The sequence below is a fragment of the Podarcis melisellensis genome (assembly GCF_964234715.1).
Source record: "Podarcis melisellensis genome assembly, chromosome: 11".
Lineage (NCBI taxonomy): Eukaryota > Metazoa > Chordata > Lepidosauria > Squamata > Lacertidae > Podarcis > Podarcis melisellensis.
The window spans coordinates 62444069-62461576 of NC_138543.1; the positions used below are offsets into that span (position 1 = coordinate 62444069).

At 54.4% G+C, this 17508-nt stretch overlaps 1 protein-coding gene across 3 annotated transcripts in view; it reads right to left on the minus strand.

The window, feature by feature from the left end:
• Window positions 1–4314: 4314 nt before the first annotated feature.
• PIGO (phosphatidylinositol glycan anchor biosynthesis class O) overlaps window positions 4315–17508 on the minus strand; it is a 108814-nt gene continuing 95620 nt past the window's right edge. The window contains exons 1-11 of one of the 3 annotated variants that reach the window (XM_081929625.1): window positions 16261–16417; window positions 14580–15070; window positions 13028–13171; window positions 12095–12218; window positions 11224–11383; window positions 10411–10584; window positions 8772–10299; window positions 7930–8133; window positions 6462–6655; window positions 6229–6299; window positions 4315–5101 (exon numbers count right to left, since the gene is read on the minus strand). In XM_081929625.1, coding sequence (XP_081785751.1) covers window positions 4972–5101; window positions 6229–6299; window positions 6462–6655; window positions 7930–8133; window positions 8772–10299; window positions 10411–10584; window positions 11224–11383; window positions 12095–12218; window positions 13028–13171; window positions 14580–15069 — 3219 coding nt within the window. In that variant the 5' untranslated portion in view covers window position 15070; window positions 16261–16417 and the 3' untranslated portion in view covers window positions 4315–4971. Of the gene's footprint in view, window positions 5102–6228; window positions 6300–6461; window positions 6660–7929; window positions 8134–8771; window positions 10300–10410; window positions 10585–11223; window positions 11384–12094; window positions 12219–13027; window positions 13172–14579; window positions 15071–16260; window positions 16424–17508 lie in introns of those variants that run through there. The other 2 variants (XM_081929626.1, XM_081929627.1) reach the window with 2 other exon arrangements.

A 17508-nucleotide genomic window follows, 5' to 3' on the forward strand; every position in this document is an offset into this window, starting at 1 on the left:
CCGCCTACCTTCTGATCAGCAAGTCCTAGGCTCTGTGGTTTAACCCACAGCGCCACTTGCGTCCCTGTTGCAGCAATATAGAAACAAATTAAATCAGATCAAACCAATTAGAGTCAAGAGAAGAGGGTGAGATATCTCTATGAATAGGTGTCAAGGCCAGACTAAAGTGGTACATCTTCTGCAGGCAACAGAAACCATCCAATGAAGGTGCAAAATCTGTGGGGATCCTGCAGCTTAGAAGCTGCCACTCCCTGAACTCCTGAGGAGGGTGGAACTGCCAAGGTAGCCTTCTTGGCTTATCTGAACGCCCAAGAGGGTGTCTGCAGAGAAGGAGGTGATCTTTCAGATATTTCAGGCCTATGTTTGGTAGGGATCCACTCCACTCTTGATGTGGTCAGCACCTGCAGCACCAAACACTGCCCACAGCAGGAGTGGGAAGCGTGGCCTTCCCGTTTTGGGGCTCCCAGCATTGGCAACAATTAGAAGATGGTAGGAGATGGAGTCCAGCTCTGACTGGTCAGACAACCCACCCTAAAGTGAGGACTGCAGGAGCAACAAGGTTCAGAGCTGGTTGCAAAAAGGGAACGCTGGCAGAAGATGGCACTGCCCACTTTGAGAGGTGCCTTACAGGTAATAAGACAGTTGTTGCAGACTCAGGGGGGCAAATAAAACTTACCTTTTCCACCCCAGCATGTTCCTTCCTTTGGCCCCTGCGCACCCCATCCTCCAACACAGTTTAGTCTCAGGCTCACTTGCAGCCCCCCCCAATTCATCGGCCCCTCTTTCATCACTAGAATGCGCACACAACCTTCCTTCCTTCCTCCCCACCCAGGTACAGATCTTTGTTTACTTCGACAAAGAGGCAATTTTCCATCGTTTGGGATCATACATTTTATTTACAGCAGTTTTAGAGCCAGCCCTGGCACACGTCTCCCCTTTCAACCTTGTGCACCGAAAACCCTTTTCTTAAAAAAAACTTCCAACACCTACTTTTGACCCTCCCCAAAGGAAGTTAACAGGATGACTATTCAGCATAAAAGGACCAATGCAGAACTACTTGCTCGTGGGTTTTGGTTTCCTATTGCAGAAAGAAAAAGAAGCTGCAGAGTTATTCTATGCAAAGCCACTCCTTTTCTTGGTCTTCCCATAAAACATACCCCAAGAGGTAGGCCAGGGTATACCCAGTTTTGCACGTCAGGATAGAGAGGCACATAAGGTGAAAACACTTGCCCAAGGCAATAATGGTTCCAGCGGAGAGAGACTACAGACCATGGTCTGGTCTCCCTCAGAGGCAGGAGCAGGCCAAATAAAGGCACTGGAGGGTTTATCACTACTCTCAGTCTTCTGCTACCCTTCCAGATCTGAGAACTCTAGTATGGATGGCACCTGCTAGGAATCTATAAAGTGACCATGTGCAGGATGGGCAGGAATAAGCCCGCCTCCAGCTCAGAACTAGCGATGTCCCTGGTCTGAGCCACAGAAACTCCTGGCAACCTGCTAAGTGTGATTTGTACATATCTGTCGGGAGGACAAAACCCACAGGGCTGGCTATTTGTGGGTGCTTCCTTAACACTAGAATACACCAGAGCATTTTACAGAGAAGGAACAAGTATTGTGGCATGTAGCAGCAGAATTGCAGGTAGAAAGCCCCCAGGTCCTCTAAGGGAGAATTATCTATATACTATGAAACAAACACCAGAAAATCCAGGATATAAAAACACAGAAGTATTTCTCTTTTGCTTTTATAGCCCAAGAAAGAGCACAGGCCCTGATGTATGGTTTCAAATGTCTGGACGTAATTCCTTCCCATTTTGAAAAGCAGCACTTCTGATTTTGAAGCCCAGATTTTCTGACATAATAATTCATAGTAAAAGCAACTGTCCCTTAGGAGACTGGGTGTCAAGATCTCATCAGCTGGCTCCTCCAGCTTGCAGCTCACAGTTCCCTCCAACAGTAGATGAACAGTAGATTTCCGTCACCTGTAGAAATTCTGGCTCTTTCAGTGCCATGTAAGGAAAACCTGGCCGCCAGATCAGGCCAAAGGGAGCCCATCTAGAGCCCTTGCCTATTGTGATGCCCCAGCAAGTGGTATTCAGAGGCATTTTACTGCCCCAATCCTGGAGGTAGTGTGTCGTAACAAGTAACCACTGAAACTCTTTGTACGACTTCTGTTCTTTTTAAGCTAAAGCCAACAGTGTTAACCTTGAGTAATTTAAAACCAAACAGCTGTGAAATCATGGATGGAGAAGGATGCCGACGAGAGCAACAAATCATGTTTAATGAGCCTGGATCTGCCCCTGCATGGAAATGGTGGGTACTAAACTTCAGAGCAAGTGCTCTGAACTGACAAACTGGGCGGCTGGGGCTATTTAGGGGACAATGAAGAATACTGACTGATCAGGGATTGCAAGGAAGCAGGCATGTGCTATTTGAAGCTAAGCCCCAAACATCTGCAAAACGGCAAGAGATGCCAGGAAGAAACCTCTTGGATTGTGCTGAGTTTGGGGCAGAAAAATGTACTGGCTTGGCCTCTCAGGTTCTCAGGACCAGATCCCAGTGTCTCAGGGAAGCTTCAGCTAATGAGGATTTTTAAGGCACCAATTCTGTGTAGAGGGGGAGAAGCAGCAAACGCACCTGGGCTGGCAGGCAAGGCTGAAAGTCTCGCTAGCATTGCTTTACTGGGCAAGAAAAGCCAGAGAGAATGCATAGAGTTTGAGGGGGCTGGAGAAGGTCAGGCCCCCCACCAGCCCCACCTGTTTGCCTGCAGCAGCCCCAACGTAAAGAATGTCAACCACAAGCCTTTGCAACCACCTCATGGAAGTCGTTCCCTGTGCACTGTGTAAGCTTGCCATAAAAATGAATGTATCTTCCATGACACAAGAACACAGAAGCATAGCAGCGTTAGGATCACTCCTGTGGCTCAAATACCCTGCAGCAGCCGAGAAAACTGACAATGAAAATAGACATCAGAGGAAGGTGTTGACATTGGGAGTTGCGTCCTTCGTTTTCCGAGGTACGGTAAGGCAGAGCAAAACAAAGATCAGGGATGTCTTAGCACGGCAAAATCTTGCAGTGTTCAGTGGTACAACTGCTCAGCTGCTTCCAGGCGCCTGTCCATTCACTGTGATGAGTTCCCTTGGCTGAGGCTGCTGCTACACCATCCATCCATCACAAGGAAGCAGCATCCAGCAGGCCAAGGGGTCCTCAATGCAAAGCTCAGTGCAAAGCTGACTCCTTGAAGGCATTGCAGAAAACTCAAAATGGGACTCCGGACACAACTCCCCTCTTCCCATGCAGATCCTCTGAAAGCAGCCCCACCAACCCACGTCTTTGAAAGGCAACCCATTTCTGTTTTAGCCAAAGCAAGACCCAGCAACCTTCTCAAGGGAGACCAAGCGGCAGAGCAGGAATCCAGCCTGCCAAGACCTTGACAGAACATGGATTCTGAAGCAACAAACAGAAAGTGGATTAAAAGAGCACAAAGTCAGAGCAGATTCATTTGATGACTCCTTTGCTAACAAGCCCAAAGGGAGGAAGAGATGCAGCCAAGGATAAAGAGGGCCTTTCTTGCGTCTTCCTCCTGAGCACACAGCAGGTTCAGGCTAATCGTGGCTGGAAATGGCCTTTCCCTTCAAGGAAGGGACCTTTGGGCTCAATGCTCCAGAGCAGCCAATGAGGCCCAAAACAAGGGGTCTGTCCCCAAAGGAGGAGGAGAAGCAGGGAGGTGGGTTCTGGCACCATGCGGAAGTGGCGCTGAGTTACACAGAACACTACTGCAGGCATAAAAGCAGGGGCAGGGAGGCAGGCCGTGGCTCAGTGGGACAGGCACATGCTTCGCATGCAGTAGGGGTGGGATCTTCAGGTAGCAGACTCGGGCAGAAGTGATGAGGAAGGATGATCCACCTGAGGCCGTGGAAAGCGTGTCTGTCTGAGCAGACGACACTGCCTGGGATGGACTGAGCAGCTTCCTTTGTTGCAAAGCCAGCACAGGAAACTACCAGAACACCCAGCCAGAGGCTGCCAAGCGGCCATGTCAAATTTCACCTTGTGGAGAACTGGAACTCCAATTTTTTCTTCTTCAAAAGGCCAGATTCAGAAATCTGGAACTCAAAACACAACCAAGTCTCAGAGACGAAATGAGACTTAGGCTTCAGCACCAAAAAGTTGAGGTTCCCGAAAGAACTTCTGACCAAGCAGGAGGGTGTTCTGTTCCTGCTGGAGCCTTGGTTCTTGAAGGAGAAGAAACTTTTCTGCACCGACAGGGCTTTGAGAGAAAATCACAGACCGATCAAGCCTTTCTGAATGTGCCAACAGCGGCATCTATTCCTCAAAGAGCAGTCCAAGCAAGACCTTCCTCCGGTTGGCAAAGAATCCGTTGGCAGTCAGCTCAGAGGGTGCTTTTTCCTGGTCCAGAATCTGGCCATGGATTTCCCTTTCTGCCATTCCCAAGAGGTGCCCACAGCCTCCCCCCCCCCCACGTGCAGCTGCTCCAGACTCGCAAAGGAACCAAGGAGAAGCAAGGAAGTCAGCCGCAAGAGAGATGCCCACGGATCTGGATCTCAGCCGCACACGCCCATAAGTGTTCTCTTTGGAAACAAGGGGCAACTCCCTCTGCACTTCTTCCCCCCACTCAGAGACCAAAAGGGCCACTCCCCAGTGATCCACTGGCAACCCACAAGCTGTGAGTGGCAAGTGAGATCAGGGCGTCTCTTTGGAGCGTGGGAAGGCTCTTTCTGCAAAACAAAAGACCCGGCGACCGCCACCAAGCTGAAGACTCATCTCCCCCCCCCCCACTTTGTCACTGACAAATGGAGCTCCAAGCCCCGCAGGAAAACCCAGGTGGGGGAGACCAGAGAGAACGCTGGCTCAGCCCACTGAGTTGTGGGCAGCGCGAGAATCTCCCCAAGGCTCTCTCTGCGGTCGCGGGGGGGGGGGGTGGCACTTTGCCAGGAGGTCCCTCTTCCTCTCGTGCTACCTGGACTGAGCAAGGATGAGCTGCTTGAACCACAGGCTGACGGCGCAGTCCACCCGCATCACCAGGCCGATGCCCAGCAGGAGGAAGACGCTGCTCACCATGAAGCCCAGCGCTTCAAAGAGGAACCTGGAAGCGGAACAGAAGCCCCAGTGAGGAAAGTACCACAAAGGCTCCACAGGAGGCGCTCTGCATGCGAAAGGCCCCAAATTTAACCCTTGAGGGAAGAGGGGCACACTGGGGGGGGGGGGAGCTAGTGAAGACACTACAGGGGCAACTGGCCTAACTCAGGGGCAAGTCAACTACTCATTTCTGTGCTGGGTGGTAGGGCTAGGCGATATATCATCCAAAACCGCTTTGAAGTCCATATCATGATGCCGGTTTCATAATTTTTGACCTGGCAATATATTGCGAGTCACGATGTGTGCATGTGCTATGCAAAAACCACAAAGTGGGGGAAACCCTGAAGCCGGCCAATGTGTCTCTCGATTCTTGCAGCCCCTGCCAACTGCCGGCTCAGCGCTTCTGTTTCTCGTACAGCAAATCACAAAAGCAAAAAGCCGGCAAAAATCCCAATGCAGGAAAAAATGTGAAGCCAGCCAATGTCTACACGTAGCTTCATCCTTATTTCAGACATGGCGATACATCAGCATAGCGCAAAGTTTAGCTGGCGATATATCGCAATGTTGAAAACCAGGCATCGCCCAGCCCTGCGAGTCATACTTCACAAGCAGAGAAAGCAGGAGGGTGACCATGAAGGTGGAGGGACAGCTTCTGCTAAGCTCTCAGAAGCCAGAGGCAGCATAGAGAAGGCACATCAAGAGTGAGAGCAGCCTATCAATATATGAGAAATACTACTATAGGAATGAATCACACCGAATAGTATTGAATGGAAGAATCTTATATTGTTTTTGTCACTGTCTTTGTTTTGTCTTTTTCCTCTTCTTCTGTTTGTTTCTTTTTTATATGTAGAGATGTAAAGTTATTAAGTCTGATATTATTTGATTTGTGTAGTGGTTATTAACACATGTGTCTGTTAACTATGTATTTATTTGTATATTTAAAATAAAAAATAATACAAAAAGAGAGTGAGAGCAGCCTACGGCCGACAGAACTCGCCTAACGCAGACCACCCATTTCCTCCCCAGCCTTGCAACTCTGCCCGGCAGCCCTGGGCTCTGAAACACCCAACCCTTTCCCTGCCAGCACACGGAGGGGACTGAGCTCCAGAGCCACAGGACACTTGCCCAACTTACTTGGGGGCAAACACCTTCCAGACCATAAGGTGCCTTCTGAGGATGATCGCTGCCAAGACACAAGCCAGAATCTATTGAGGAAAGAAAAGGAGTTCATGCTGCAGGTAAACCTCCTGGCGTTCATTCACTGTAGTCTCACATGCACAGCCCACCAGTCCCCATTGCCGCCTCTCTCTCCCTCTCTCTGGCTTGCAGAAAAAGGCCTCCCCCGGTGTTTGCTTCCAGGAACATACCTGAACCCCCAGAACAAGCAGGTACTTGAGCCCCAGTTGCAGAAGCGCTGCTGAAAACTTCTCTGGGGCTTCCCGGAGCCTCATCTCCATCATCTGCTCCTCCCTGTCTGGAGGTTCTGCCTTCGACTTCTTGCCCTTGGAGGCGGTGGGCATTTCACAGACAAACGGCCAAAGCAGAAGCAACGGGCAGCCGGCTACCTCAAGGAAAGCAGGGGGAAGAGAGAGGGGTCACTGGAGAGAATGCCGGGGACCACCAGCTGATGGAACCCAGAGGAAAGAAAGGGGCGAGAAGATCAATCCCTCTAAATCAGTGCTTCCACACCCGCTTGGTTCCATCAACGCAGCCCCAGCACCTGCTACCCTGCCTATAAAAAGCATTATTCAGAACAGGAAGAAAATAACACAATACAACTCAAAACAGTAACAATTAATCACAAATTTATTCAAATGCTTTAAGTTATGGATTGGTGTAATGAAAATGTAATGAAATATGGAAAACTGAATTAAAATTATGCAAAAAAATCAAAAATTTCAAATTTATTCAGAATCCAAGTAAAACTATTCAGTTTAATTAATTCAACGAAACTGATGAGCTTGATCCAAGGATATCAGCTTTTTCCAAGTCTGGTAGCCATTTACACCTCTTTGCCTCCCCCCTTAGGAAACCCCAGCGCCCCCGCCAGTACTGCCCACTTTGGAAAACACTGTGCTAAGCAATGCCTGGGGGGATTATGCCCCCTCCCTTCAGCCAAAAAGGCGATCAGGAACCAGGTCCCACCAGACTCCACTCTCTGACGCCCTCAGGACAGTGCAGAGGAAGTTGGAGACCCTCCCTAGTTTGATATATTTAGAAAGAAAAAAAAGACCACTTAATCAGAAAATTCTCCACGTGCTGCATTGAGGACTGCAAAGTCATCAATAAAATGCAGATGAAATCAGCAAACATGCAAAGCAAGCACAATTCTAGGTAGGCTTTCTGAAATAAGTTTTAAGCAGGTGCCTAAAACCCTGTGTGGGTGCTTGCCTCATCGCAGCTCCCATTGCTGGCAAGGCTAGGGAGAAGCGCTTGAAAAGCAAAAGCATCCCAGTCTTTTCTTCCCAGGTAGGGCCCCATAAACAGAGGACCCCCCCCCCTCCTATTGCCCATGCCAAGATGCTGGCGATATTCCAGGAGCTGCTGTGGGCCTGTAGATCAGGAGTGGGGGGAGGCCGTGTCTCTCCAGGGGCAGCTGTACCTCAACTCCCAGCACCCCAAAAAGTGGCCACGCTGAATGCTGGGAACTAGAGTCCAGCAATGCCGTGTCTTCATTTGCTACCCAAACCCAACTCTTAGTGCTGAGCAGGCAGCCTCTGCCAAGCCGCCCTCCGCAACCACTTACCTGGGGCCAAAGCAAGCACCATTCACGCTCTGCCTGTTGCAAGCTCAGAGAAAGAGCCCTGGGGCCTTTCCTGGAGGCAGCGGACTCACCTGCAAAGAGGATGTGGGAGGCAAAGGTGTTGGCCCCGACCAGGAGAGCCGGCAGCAGGTTGGTTTCATGCCCCTGCTGGAAGCCGACAAAGGCTGCGTTCCAGTGGATGGCTGGGAAGACTGGCTGGTGGCCTGTGGCATAGAAGAACTGGGCAGCAGCAAGAGCCCAGGCGATGAGGGCGTACCAGGGCACCACAAAGGGATCTGGGGGTGGGAGGACGAGAACCGTCAGGGCCAGCAAGGAACCCCTGGAGACACAACGCGGCAGAGCTTCTGCAGTGGGAACCAGAATTACCTTCAACTAATCCACCCCATCAGTGCAAGGATTACCACTTGCCTGGCCAGACTCCCCCCTCCCCTGCCAGAGGTTCCCAAGTGTTTTGGGGCCACCACCCTCCCCTCAGGTCCATAAACACGTCCCCAGTGCCCCCTACCCCACCTTTTAAAAAGGGTTACTGTATTCAGAATAGCTGTTTGCATGCCCCACTGAAGAAGATAACAACACAACAAAATTCTAAACTCTAAATTGCACATTTATGCAAAATCCAATGGAGAGGTGGGGAACATCCCATTGCACAAGCAGAATCCCTGGTCTCCCAGGTCCTAGTCTGCCTCTCTAACCCCTGCACCACACTGCTTGCTTTGCAGTTTCTGTGGCCTCCTTCCGCTCCCCTCATCCCTGGGACCTCCCCTGCAGATTCCTAGGGCACCGTTATGCCTTAACAGCTGGGCCATTTTGAGCTTCTGCCATTTCTCTGAGAGCAAAGCCGTTCCTGCAAGAGGACACTGTCCACAGCCCTGACTCAGGAGGAGTGGAGATCCAGGGCTGTGCCCTTACTCACCAGCCTGCGAGGAGGAGGAGGAGGAGGAGGAGGAGAGCGCCACGGCGCAGGCGTGCATCCAGAGCAGCGCGAAGGCCTCGAGGAAGAGCAGCAGGAAGGCCAAGCTGAGCCGCTCGCTGTGCAGCGTCATGAAGAGGAAGCCCAGCAGGGCCAGGCAGATGAGGAGCGCGGCCGAGTAGACGCTGCCCAGCCCGTAGGCGGCCACCGTGGCCCTGCCGCCCGACTTGGCCTCGTCCAGGCGGCTCTTCAGGGACTGCTGCATCCGCCGGTAGAGCTGGGGGATGACGTGCTGGAGCTCCGCCTGGGAGCTGGGCGAGACGATGGGGGCCTCGGCCGGCTCCCGGCTGTCGCGCACAAAGACGGTGACGGGGTCCCAGAGGACCAGCAGGAGCCCCACCAGCACCAGGCCGAAGATCCCCTGGGGGAAGGCCACCAGGGCCAGCTGCACCCAGGCGTGAAGCTTGACCAGGGCCTCCTCGGCCCCGGAGGTGATGGCCCAGTAGCCCCCCACGCAGACGGCCAGCAGCGGGAAGCCCCAGCGCACAAAGAGCACCGGGGCGCTGGGGCTGTTGAGGTTGCCGTAGTGGCGCAGCCAGCGGCGCACGCCCCAGGCCAGGCAGGCCAGCACGGCCAGGCAGAGGAGGTAGCAGGAGTTCTTGGCCCCCGGGTCCTGCAGGCTGGAGAGCGGGGCCAGGAGCGTCGAGGAGCGGCAGCAGGGGGTCTCCTCGCGGCACTGCCGGAAGAGCGCCGAGAGGCGGGCGCAGGCGAGGACCACGCCCAGCAGGCCCAGCAGCCGCAGGGCCGGGGGGGAGCCGCCCTCCAGCCGCCCCTCCCAGTGCAGGCGCAGCACCAGCAGCAGCACCAGCGAGGCCAGCAGGAAGGGCGCCACCTGCGCCTCGGCCACCACGAAGCTGTCTGAGAGCATGGCGCCGCAGCGAGCCAGCAGGATGCCTCCGTGCAGGCCCAGCCCCGATACCCGCAGCCTCTGCCTCAGGCTGGTGCCCGCAGAGGGAGAACAAGCACTGGCCGAATGGCTCCTCCACGGCCGCTTGGCCCAGCAGTGCCAGAAGAAGCCGCACTGGGAGGCCGCCGCTCCCCAGGAGGAGAGCAGGACAAGGTCCACAGCAGCCCAGCCGAGGAGGTGAGCCAGGCCAGGCAGGGCCACCCCCACCACACCCCAGAGGACGGGGTAGAGGAGGAGGCGGCGATAGGAGAAGCTCAGGCCCGAGGCCACTCTGGAGGCAACGTAGCACAGCACACAGGAAGACGTCAGCAGGGCGCAGCCAGCCAGCATGCGGGCTGGGTGGAACCGGGCCCAGGACCCCGCGCAGACAGCCCTCGCCTCCTGCAGATAGCGCCGGAAGCGGCCCCGGAGGTGCTCCAGCTGAGGCAGAGCAGGGGGCCCTGGCTGGGCGGAGAGCTGCTCGTGCTCTTCCACGGCAGCAGAGAAGAGGTCCTGGAGCCACCGCAGCTTCTCCACCGAGATGTCCTGGGCTGCCCGCGAGTAGGAGCGCAGGAAGCGGTCAACCTGCAATGCCAAGTGTCTCCATCACTGAGCGCAGGAACACTCAAGGGGGAGGGAGAGGCTGGACTCTAAGGAGCCTTTCGCCTCAAGATCCGGCCGCCAAGCTCCTCTTACCTGCCGGGCGTTGATGCTGTATGCCTCCAGCTGGGCGAGGAGCGAGGAGGCAGCGCCGCCCTCTGCAGCAAACAGCTCAGCCATCACTTCCCCGATGTTGCTGTAGGGCACTGGCACCCCCAGCAGCAGGGCCAGCGTGGGGACCAGGTTCACCTGCGGGACAGTCTCTGGCTCCTGGAGGGAGGGAGGAAGCAAGGGGTCCGGCTGCTGAAGGGCTCCTGTGGCAGGGAGAACAGGACCCGGTGGGGACCCCAGGACCCCACCCACCCACAGCAGGCAAGCAGCGCCAGGAGCACAGGAAGCCGCCTGGTACAGAATCAGACCATTGGGTCCCTCTGGCTCAGTTATGTCTACACTGACTGGCAGCAGTGGCTCTCCAGGGCTCCAGGCAGGAGCCTCTCCCGTCCCCATCGGGGATTGATCCTGGGGCTCCTGCATCCACGACGGAAGCCAAGCCACTGAGGCACAAGCCTTTTGCCTTCTCAAAAGCCTCCCGCCTTCTCCCCCACCCAGCCAGCCAGAAAGAAGCTGGCAGGCAGCCATGACCGCACTCTTCAGCTCTAAAAGGTAACAAGCCTGAAAAAGAGCACCAATCTCCTTTCCAAAGCCAATTGGCCAAGGGGTTATTTGCACCAGTTGCAACAAGCTCTCCGCCACCTAAGAACGCAATGTAGAGGCTGCTGGGTCTGGCTGATGCCCCATCTGGTCCAGCCTCCTTTCTCACAGTGGCTGGCCAGATGCAAAAGATGGGAAGGGAAAGATCCTGTGGGAAGGGCCACAGAGAGAGAGAGAGAGCGCCTCCACCTGGCTTACCTGAGGCGGGGGGCTCTGGAACAGCTGGGCTTTGCTGTACACAAAGAGGGCTGCGTTGACCTCCTCTTCGCTGTCTCCTCCGTGGTCCCCGGTCCCCGTCATGCCATGGTCCCCTGCTACCAGGAGCAGCGTGTCATTCGCCAGGTGGTCAACCAGTGACCTGTCCATCAACAACACGGGACTTCAGCCGCCTCCCTGTGCCAGCGGATGCCCCCAAGACAAAGTGGGTGGGCACCAGCCATGTTGCTTAGGCAGGACCTTCAGGGGTGCCTGAGCCCAAATGCAGCTTTGACGGGGGACTTTCTGACTCACAGCCTGGGATGCTCTCCTGCAGCAAACCAACTTAACTTCCAGGGTGCAGATCCTGGGGCTCAAGGCCAGCTGCTTCCCTTCCAGGGAGGGCCAAGGCTCAAATCCTGATTGGGGCAGCCTTGGCCAAGTGGCTCCAGTTCAAACTGCCTCCAGGGGGTCCTTCAGAGTCTGAATCTGAGGCTCAGCCAAGAGCTCTCTCTCTATGGAGCTCAAAAGCTAAAGTTTAAAGGGACATTGACATAGTTGTCACCAACCTGGTGCCCTCCAGGTGCTCTGAACTACAACTCCCAGCAGAGTCACCAGGTTGGCAAAGGGGCCCCTAACATAGTGCAAACGTCCAAAGACCTTTGAGGTCCCCAAGCAGCTGGAGCCCAAAGCAGAGGAAGGAGAATAAAACAAGCAGGAGAACTCCCACTTCTGCCCCTCCCAGCACTGGCCACGTTCCTCTGGAAGGCCCAGCTGCTGCTCAGTGGCAGTACATTCTGCTTCAGTCCTTGGCACACAATGGGCTGCTGCTGAGAAGCCAGGGGCGCCCACATGACCCGAGAAACCAGCTCACCTGAGCATGTCATTCATCTGCGAGAGCTTCTTGGCCATTTCGGGATGGTCTGGTCCATGCTTATGGCCACAGTGATCCACGCCCAAGAAGTGGGCAATCAGCAACTCCCACTCGCCACCATCGACTGCGCCACCACAGAGAGAGGGAGAGAGGGGGGGGGAGAGAAGGATGAAGACTTGCCCCTTCCGCTCTGAGGGGCAGCCAATGTTTCTTTCTTCTCTGGCACACTTTGCTGAGGGCTGAGAGGAAGAGCAGGAGCAGATTTCTCCCCCTCCCCCCCCAATGCACACCTTCAGATGTGCTCAGGGCCAGGCCTTGAAGACACAGGGAGGAGACAATAAGTGGCAGGCAAAAAGCCAGCAGACTTTTTAGACTTTGCTGCCAGCAGAGGGCAGGGGGTGACAAAGGCCGGTGGAGGATGACTGGCTTCTCATTGGAAAAACATCCACATGGAAAGGATTTCATTGTGGGCGAAGAAATTCCATTCATGCAATTTGCAGAGCCCTGCTTAGTGCAAAACAAGTCATTTCAAAAACAGAAATTTGAGGAGGCAGCCTGCTTCCCTTTTTAAAGCTGACATAAATTCAAGTTAAGGCAATCCATTTTGAAACAAGCGTTTTCCCATTAAAAACAGACTTTTAATTGTTCAGTGTCCCCCCTTTTGCAAAAACCAATTTTGAAGAACTCTTTAACCATTTACTTTAGAAGGTCTCTCCCTCAAGGATTCTGGCTGGCACAAGGGGACTCGAGACACACCAGAGCCTGGAGCCTTTCAAGGTTATGGAGTGAGAAAAAGGGCAGGCAGAGGGCAGGCCACTCCCAGCAGGCCTCTCACACGGCTGCAAAGCAGCCCTGCCTGCTCCGCCTGGAGTTTCCTCCAGCAGCCTGGCCTGGAAAGGGAGCCAAGAACTCCGGCCCGAGACAGCGGCTCACCTGTCTCATACAAATGCTGCAGGATTCCATCATCTACAGTGTGAAGATCCTTCACGTTGAAAGAAGGGAAGAAGTACGAGCGGTGGAAGGCCTGGGGGAAGAGCCCATCCCAGGTGTCGTCCCCCATGAACACCACTCTTTTCCCTGCAAAAGGGGGGGGTGAGAGAGGGGTGTTTAGAGCACAGCAATCAGCAGGTCACCAAGTTAGGGAGCTGAAACCTAGTCAGCGGAGCCCAGGAGCTCCAGGTTCCGTTTCTGTTGGTTCCTTTCTAGAGAGCTCAGGAAATTCGTCCTCAGATCCACCCAACCAGAACCTTCAAGGCCAAGGAGGGATATGCACACAGCTCTCCTCCAGCTCAGGGAAACAGCATCACACAGTCACTACAGATCAGTCCCTTTGAGCCGATAACGCAGTGGTGCAGTTTCCACCTGACAAAAGTTTGGGTTTTCTAAAAAAATATATATGGGAACATGGGAAGAACTGAAAGCCACAGCCTGCTTTTCTTGAGCTTCAGCAAGGATATTGTTTATAGCAGTGTTTCTCAACCTTGGGTCCCCAGATGTTGTTGGACTACAACTCCCATCATCCCTGAGCTCTGGCCTTGCTAGCTGGGAATGATAGGAGTTGTAGTCCCAAAACATCTGGGGACCCAAGGTTGACAAAGGCTGGTTTATAGTTTCTACATTGTACATCACTTAAGAAATTTCTTTTAAAAATATTAAGCCATTTATAAATGTGTTAAACAAACGATCAACAATGACCCACACCATTCCACACATTTCATGCCCACATTCTGCCTTGGTAGCAAACACAGCACAGACAGACCCCCGCAACCTCTTGAGTTCTCCCTGCTGATTTGAGCTGGTGCTCAGTGTATGTAGCCAAAAAAGAGATCCCTGTCTGAACTTTTCCTCCAGCCTGCATCATCAAGCCACAAAGGTAAAAGTCCCCAGAATATATAAGACCACATCAAGACTTAGTTCACTGTCAGTTTTGTACTAATTTATTTCCCCATGTATTTCTGCAGCAGTCTTTTCAGAGTAACCTGTCACTCTGAAACATAACAGGGAACAAGTTGCCTTTGTACAACATCCCCGCCTAGTCGCTTTGGAGGCCATTTCCCCTCAAGACAAGAAGCCAGATCCAGCTACTGCCTCAAACCACAATATACACCACAGAGACCAGGGCCCTGGCTCTCATTTTCGGCAGGTCAAAGCAACCCCATCCCAAGTGGAGCAAAACTGAACTTGCCAGACGCCTCTTCCCAACCTCAAATATAAATCTGCCTGCTTTCAACTACCGAGTCATAACCTACAAGGAAGTAGCACATGATGCAAGTCTACACATAAAGGGAACCATTTTGTCACTAGCACTTGCAGGCTAAGTCCCGAGAGAAAAATGAAAGAGTAGGGAGAAGAGTGCATCTGAGGAAAAGGAAGAAAGAAATGAAGGTGAAGAAAGCACTTCCCTTAGTCCACAACAGCTTGAAGAAGAGAGGCAAAGCATTCTGCAAAGAGCCTGCCCTCACCACCCGCTTCTGGAGGCACCCACCGTTCTGCGCCAGCTGCCAGACCAAGTTGTCCTCCTGGATGGCGTAGGAGGCGAAGTTGCTGCCTGCGTCAATGAAGGTGGGCAGGGAGCCGGTGGTGATGCCCTTGATGCGCTGCATGGTGGTGGTGGGAGGGTCGGCCCGGAAGCGGAAGAGGCGGGCGTGCAGGGGCTGCAGACTGGCCAGCTGGTGCAGGAACCCCAGCTTGTTCTCATAAGGCCGCGGCTCCCGCCTGGAGGGGTCATACTGGGCAAACTCAAACTTGAGGGCGTCGATGATGACCAGCACGGCTTTGGGGAAGCGCCTTGGCAGCCAGCAGGAGCCGAGGGGGGCCCTGGCCCCTGGCAGGGAGGCGGCCAGGGGGTCCGAGCAGCTGCTGCGGTTGGCCAGCTCCACACGCATGAGTAGGAAGCCGCTGGTGAAGAGTCCGATGGCCGAGAAGAAGAGGAAGCAGGTCCAGGCGAGGAAGAGCAGCACTGGTACTCTCTGCATCCTGCAGGGAGGGGAGAAAGGACCGGTGAGCAGTGGGTGCCCCTCACACCCCTTGGGTGCTCAAAGTCTACCGGTCTCACCGGTGTTTTCGTAGGAACAAGCAGTATGACCTGCATAAGACGTAATATAACACAAATCACCGCCTGGGCGAAACATGAGATAAATGATGCATTGCTCTATGCCAGCAATGTCCAACTGGTCAACTGTGATTGAGATGTAGATCACTGGAGTGTTCCAGGTCGTCTGCTGGAGTTAAGAAAGTGATGGGCCGGTTGCTCACGCCACGCCCTGCACCTGGTGCTGTGTCCCATTCCCTCTGCTGGTGCTGCTGTGAAAGCTTATTATCCCTGTACTGGTGGCATAGTGGTGGTAGCTGTTAGGGCTGCAAAGTGCAGGGTGATCGTTTTCATGCAATCCTTTGCCAAAAAAGCTCAACTAATCCGTTCAATCCTTCCCCCCAAAAGCTGAAGAACTGAGGTCACTCCCCTCTAAAAGAAGCTCAGCACCTCTTGGCAATTGTTCCTAAAAAAAAGTTCAACAACTGTGGCCTCTCCCCTTAAGGAAAGTTCAACAACTCTGGTCTCCCCCCCCCCCCAAAGAAAAGCTCAGCAAAGATGGGCAATGCCAATGGGTAGATCACTGCCAGTTTTATCATCCTTGGAGTAGATCGCAGTCTCTAGGGAGTTGGACGTGCCTGCTCTACGTCAACAGCCAAGGCAGCCCCCTCCCCAAACTCGGCCCTCCAGCTCTTTTGGGACCACAATTCCCATCATCCCTAGCTAACAGGACCAGTGGTCAGGGATGCTGGGAAGTGTAGTCCCAAAACACCTGGAGGGCCGAGTTGGGGGGGGGGGCTGGCTTAAGGGCTTCGTGGCGGCTGAGGGCGCCGGGCGGGCGAGGGACCGGGGCTCCCTCCCTCCCTCCCTGGGCCGGCGGGGTGACCTTGGGCTGCCCCTGCCAGCTGCTCGGCCGGGCTGCGGGTGTCGCTGCCAGGGCAAAGCCCTCCCCGGCGAGACGACGCCCCCCCCCCCGGAGGAAGGCCAGGGCGGGAGAAACGGGGGATAAGGCCCCCCCCGGAATGCTGAGGGCCAGGTGCCTTTGGCCAAGGGACGCCGGCAGGCAGCCCGGGGGGGGTCACCCCTCTGTCTTCCCCCCGAACCGGGACCCACGGAAGGAGGGAGAGACCCCCACCTGCCTGCTGAGGGGGGCAGACGCCGCCGCGCCCTTCCTCGGACTGGGCCCTCCTCTTCCTCGTCCGCCTGGCCCCCCAGAGGCCCGTTCGGGGCTGCGCCGGCCCCACCTGCCGGCCAGGTGCGCGTGGGAGGGCGGAGGGAGATCCAGGGCGGCCCTTCCGCCTCCCTTCCGGGAAAGGGCGGAAGCGGAGGCCAGCGAGAGGCGGGCCAGAGCGGCAGGAGGGCGCCCCCGCGCGGCCGGGAAGAGCCAGGCTGGCCTCCCAGGCTGGTAGACTGCTCCTGCGCCTGGAGGTGCCGCCCAGGCTCACCCCCCCCCCCTTGTGCTTTGAGTTCTTTTCTGCTTTAAAAAAGACAACAATATGTCTTGCTTTTGCCGTTTTAATCTCCTGGCTTTATGCTTCCCTTCAATGATTTTATTCCTGCGTTTTCTTTCTCGTTTTTTAGCTGTTCCTGTTTCTACCTGTTACAGAAATTGGGGGGGGGTGGGGGCACATCTTTAAAGTTAAATGTTACAAATATTGTGCCTGAATGTATCCATTCAACTTGACAGCTCAGGGAAGTTAAAAGGTAAAGGGACCCCTGACCATTAGGTCCAGTCGTGGCCAACTCTGGGGTTGCAGAGCTCATCTTGCTTTACTGGCCAAGGGAGCTGGAGTACAGCTTCTGGGTCATGTAGCCAGCATGACTAAGCCGCTTCTGGCGAACCAGAGCAGCACACGGAAGCGCCGTTTACCTTCCTGCTGGAGCGCTACCTATTTATCCACTTGCACTTTGACGTGCTTTCGAACTGCTAGGTAGGCAGGAGCAGGGACCGAGCAACAGGAGCTCACCCCATCGCGGGGATTCGAACCGCTGATCGGCAAGTCCTTGGTTCTGTGGTTTACCCCACAGCGCCACCCGCATCCCTTTTGCTCTTCAAAGGTCCCCCTTATTCTACCCATGTACTGAAACTGGGTTCAGCAATAGAGCTTGCATTTAACATTTTGGCCCAATTGCTTTAGTGGCTGTTTGTGTTGTGGCGTTTTTAAATTTCCTAGTAGGATGGAAACGTAGTGCAGGAGAGGGGCTCAGAGATACCGAAGTCAAGAAGACGTCCTAAGAACAGGCAGCTCAGCACTCTGCGAAGTTCTTGTGTCCCTCAGCCTCTCCCTTCACCTCCAGCTGAGCCAACAAGGGCTGAACCCCGTTTTCCTTTTGTGATGGTGCATTGAGAGCCCCCAACACTTTCACTGGGCACTTCTTGTCC